The 5000-nt window shown below is 39.2% G+C and overlaps 1 protein-coding gene across 3 annotated transcripts in view; it reads left to right on the forward strand.

Moving 5' to 3' along the window:
- The window catches only part of LOC101850164 (anoctamin-10), a 40085-nt gene that overhangs the window by 10666 nt on the left and 24419 nt on the right, over window positions 1-5000 (forward strand). For all 3 annotated transcript variants that reach the window (XM_005096608.3, XM_005096609.3, XM_005096610.3), the window contains exons 4-7: window positions 1138-1275; window positions 2536-2658; window positions 3360-3615; window positions 4504-4826. In XM_005096608.3, coding sequence (XP_005096665.1) covers window positions 1138-1275; window positions 2536-2658; window positions 3360-3615; window positions 4504-4826 — 840 coding nt within the window. The remainder of the gene's footprint in view (window positions 1-1137; window positions 1276-2535; window positions 2659-3359; window positions 3616-4503; window positions 4827-5000) is intronic.

Genomic DNA, 5000 nt, shown 5'->3' on the forward strand with positions numbered 1-5000 from the left:
ATATTTTGATTTAATGCAGTGGGATCAATAAAACTATGGACTAATCAAATATGTATTTCTTTAAACACCTATTTTTTTACCCTTTGTATGCATTATGTAAATTTGTTTTGGTGGTCATGGAATTCTGATAAATGACGTAAAACATGTTACTATGTTAAAATTTGCAAGGTTTGTTTGCCCGGAATATGTTTACTGCTTGGGTTATCAGAGCTATGTACCCCTTGAAAGTGTCTTTAGGCCATTCCCAAAGGGGGGACATTGACATCTCGAGTTCTTATGCTCAGTAGAATTATAATTGTAAATGGGCTGATTCATCAGTGGCATGCTCATAATTGTGCTTGAACTGCAACAGGGAACTGCTGCTTTTTCTTTCCTAAATCTATCGTCATTTATCCTCTACTTCTTTTGTATGTTTGTCACACTCTTGTGACCCGCTATTTCTGGGGTGCCTTGATCGTCGAAGCAGACTTTGTGCTGTTGAAGCTAGAGAGGTGAGCAGAGTAAGTCTGATTCCCTCCAAGGTCTTCACTGTTGACATCCACCCTTTAGCGCTCATATTACTTTATGCAGTTGCAAGCGCTGAAATGCCTCTACTAAAACAAAAGTTATGTTTTATAAACGTTGTTCCACAAAGAGCCTGATATCATTTTTGAAAGTTTTGAGAAAATCGAAGAAAAAAATTGAGCAGCCAGATAAAAGCCAGGACTTTGGGTACTTGTTGATTTTCAAATCAAAATAAGGAAGTGGGTGGTTGGCGAGTGCTCTGGTGTGGTTTGCTCCTTCTTTCCTATCAAACATCTATCGTCCTTATCTCTCCTCCTTCTTTTTTTGTGTTTGTTACTCTCTTGTAACACCTCTAATCTTCGACACTTATATGACCTTATTGTGTTGCAAGTGTTGTAAAACACTTACAAAAACTAAACTACTAAAACAAAATAAGGAAGAACATTTTGAAACACAGCAAAATTATGTTTTGTAAGAAGATGCCTCTTGATATCTTTATTAAGACAAAGACGTTGGCTTTATTGGGGAATCCCTCAGAAACTGACTTGGGCGGGTGTGGAATGATGCTGAGGATGTGCCTTGCCCTTGGTCTAATTATATTGAGGTTTGATCTTTTTTTCCGTATACCTGCAGAGGACCTTGACAGGTTTTTGACGACAGCAGAAAAACAGCGGGTTATTTTGAAAGGTATGGAGAGTTTGCGCGCCTCGGAGGAGGAGACTTTCATACCGGGTTATCCCAAGAACAGCCTTTACCCTGGCAAGAGTATCAGTGAGTATCGCAATATTTGAAAACTATATAATTATGTAAATATTTTAAGTATAGGATGTTTTTTCACCTTTGTCTTGTGTGTATTATTATCTATTATCTCAGTTGGTGTCCTGCTGGGTTAGGTTGTGGGTGACTCTTGTTTGATTCTCCAATGAGGCGTTGTTGTAGTACGGTTGGTGGGTGGTTGGCGGGTGCTCTGGTGTGCTTTGCTCCTTCTTTCCTGTAAAAAAATCTATATTCTCTATCTCCCCTTCTTCTTTTTTTGTATTTGTTACTCTCTTGTAACACCTCTTCGGCTTTTTTATGACCTTATTCTGTTGCAAGTGCCGAAAAACTCTTACTAATACTATACAAATTATGGTTGTTTTGAGTTGTCAAGGTTCTGTGCCTATTTTGGCTACTTGCAGTCAGAGATGGGCGTCAATTCAGAGGTCCTGCCTCTTAAATATCTTTCAATGTTGAAAAAAGTGTTGAACCCGTACGATATTTCTATATTACTTTTTTCTTGTTAGATAGTTGTATAAATAATGTTGTCACTATGTTCAGCATCCAATGGCTTCGGAAACCTCTTGAAAACAAACATCAGAGAGTATGCTGTTTGTTTTTAGTTGAATATTTTAAGAGAGTAGCGTCTTGGAAATTCACAGATATTTCACTCAACTGATAAAGGGAATCAGGTCCACTCAACCAAGTTTATCATCTACAAAGTTTTGTGTTTTCAATTTTGATATCGGTCCCAAATTTGCTAGTATTATGTTACTGTTAGGCTTACAAGCAATAATAATTGATAGATATGGGTCTAATCTTGCAGACGAAAGCGTGCTCTCGCCAAAACGTAAACGCCAAAATGACTGAAAAAATGCAGCAAATTTCACTCTTTCTCTAAGATTTGCTAGTTGTATAAAATTATGGGAATATTGGGGAATGTGGTGATGACAAAAAAACCCAACTGATTTTAACGTGTTGGCCTCAGGAATGTTTCTACAGAAAAAGTTTTTAAAAAATTGGTTTGATATTGTAGTTTTATCTTCGTTGAAAGTGCAGGAGTTTTACCGGAGATTTATTTTTAAAATTGCCTGTATCATATTTTTTAACACTTTGCCACCTCGTCTCACCGAGTGGCGATTTTTACCACCCAGTTTCTTCGGATTTTCCCCAAAATCTGATGGCAAAGTGTTAAATTATTTATTAATTTTGGGTTACAATGTTGTTTTTTAAAATGGCATGGATGTTGATTTCTAGCATCTTTTCTTTTTCCAGTCAAGAAGTACCTAAGCCGAAACATTGTGAGCAACTTGTTCCCTCTTCATGAAGAAGAAAAGCTGAAAAGACTAGGGGACGAATGGTACACCATGAAGAATTACTTCAAGACACAGCCTATTGGTAATGACAAGTCACTATACTTCTGGAATTAAGCTTTAAACACAAGTGTAGTAAGATGTAGATATGTTGGGTAATGGTTATTTTATACTTATTCTGTGAATTTTGGCCATTTTTCAAAGGCAAAGCAGGAACTGATTTTATTCTAAGATTACTTACTTGAATTTCTTGAATGTAGAACTGTGCTCTTTGGAAGACTAGGTGCTCCATGCTTCCCCGCCCCTCTTCATGAGGGTCCATTTCAGTGTGGGCAGACTGGGATGTTTATTCTAAGATGTCATTCACAAGTTCAAATCTTTGTTCACTTGTTTCTTGTTGAATTTTTGGGATATAGTTAAGAAAAAGAGACATTTAAGGTGTGTGTATGTGGGTGTGTGTGTGTGTGTGTGTGTGTGTGTGTGTGTGTATGTGTGTGTGTGTGTGTGTCAGTGTTGCTGAATCAAAGATGAGGCATGTGGGTGGTTGGCGGGTGCTCTGGTGTGGTTTGCTCCTTCTTTCCTATCAAACATCTATCGTCTTTATCACCCCTCCTTTTTTTGTGATTGTTACTCTCTTGTAACACCTCTAATTTTCTGCACTTATATGACCTTATTGTGTGGCAAGTGCGTAAAACTCTGACTAAAACTTTACAAAGTAGCCACTTGTTCGTTTTACAAGATCATTGTTTTACTTACCGTTTTTTTTGTTGTATTTTTGATTCACAGAAAAGATTCAGGAATATTTTGGGGTGAAGATCGCTCTCTACTTCTCCTTCCTGGGCATTTACAGCATCTCGCTGGTGCCGCCCGCGGTCATCGGGGTTATCTACTTCTTCTCCCCCTCCAGCATGTATCGGGAGGCCACTTTTGCCGTGTTCAACCTCATCTGGTCCACGGTGTTCCTGGAGGGATGGAAGCGCTACTGCAACTCTCTGTGCTTCAAGTGGGGCACGGTGGATAGCTCCGTCAGTTTTTCTCACAGGTACTTCTTTGTTTTATGAACTATTGCTGAATGAGGATTATTGTTATGATGATGAAAGGCTTAGACAGAATATTTTTCTGGCTCCCTTACAGTTCTGTCTTGCACAAGTTGGACTGTGCTTCTCAAGCACAATTTGTGATGCAGCGTGGTGGAATCAGGCTCTCGTCAATTTTTGGGCTTGTAGAGTTATTGGTATCATCTTAAAGCTTGTTCATTTGTCTTTACTTTGATAAAAAAAATGTCCATTTACCTTGAATACAAGTCGAGATATTTGCGAAAGAAGGAGGTGGGGGTCACTTGTTTTCAGAGGTAAAGTTGGTGAAAACATGGCCGCCAAAGATTAGTTATTTCCTTAGCTTAAGAGTCCGTGGTAACTGAAAATTTACATTCTTTGTGCCTTTAATCAACGTTTTAACACCATGAAAGGTGTTGAGCGAAAAAACAAAAAATTGATAAGAATTCACAAACCGGCAGAAAAATGCAAGTTTCTTGACTTTGATTATTTTGACGAGAGCCTGATTCCACCACACTGCCTCACATTTGTTAACAGTCCTGGTGACTCATTTCTCTTGGTTCATTGAAAAAAATCCCAACTGCCTTCACCATTGGTGAATGGTTTCACAAAGTTTGGAAATGCTGGCTTATACACTTGTTATTTTATAGGACCTGATAGAAGGGATACAAATTTATTTCACAGACTATATCTGATTTTCTGCTACTTATTCTTTCCTATCAAACCTCTGTCGTACTTATCTCTCCTCCTCCTTTTTTGTGTTTGTTACTCTCTTGTAACACTTCTAATCTTCTGGCACTCAACTGACCTTATGCAGTTGCGAGCGCAGTAAAACCTCTACTAAGACTAAACTTTTCTGTTTGTCTCCCTGGTAGTTTTGAGGAGCCCAGGGCTGACTACTACGGCACCATGGGCAGGAATCTGGTCACAGGCAACCCCGAGCCCGTCTACCCAAAGTGGAAGAGAGTGCTCAAGTTTTACCTGGTTACGCTCCCCATCATCAGCTTCTGCCTCACCGTTGCCTTTTTCACCATGCTGGCCTATTTCTGGGCGGAGGCCTGGATGAAGAAGAACGCGCCGCAAAACCTTGGTATCATCACCACCATGAACAATCTTCTGCCCACGATTGGTTATGCTGTGGTCATCGGCATTCTGAACAACATCTATCGTACGATTGCTGTGAAGCTGAACAAATATGGTAGGTTCTTTAAATGTGGGTGAATACTACGGCTCTTTCCAACTTGTTCAAAAGTGCTCTGTATTCCGTTAATTTTGAGTTTGTAAATTTTCAATTTGGGTGATTGGCGGGTGCTCTGGTGTGGTTTGCTTCTTCTTTCCTATCAAACATCTATCGTCCTTATCTCCCCTCCTT

This window comes from Aplysia californica, unplaced genomic scaffold (genome assembly GCF_000002075.1).
Source record: "Aplysia californica isolate F4 #8 unplaced genomic scaffold, AplCal3.0 scaffold00133, whole genome shotgun sequence".
NCBI classification, from domain to species: domain Eukaryota; kingdom Metazoa; phylum Mollusca; class Gastropoda; order Aplysiida; family Aplysiidae; genus Aplysia; species Aplysia californica.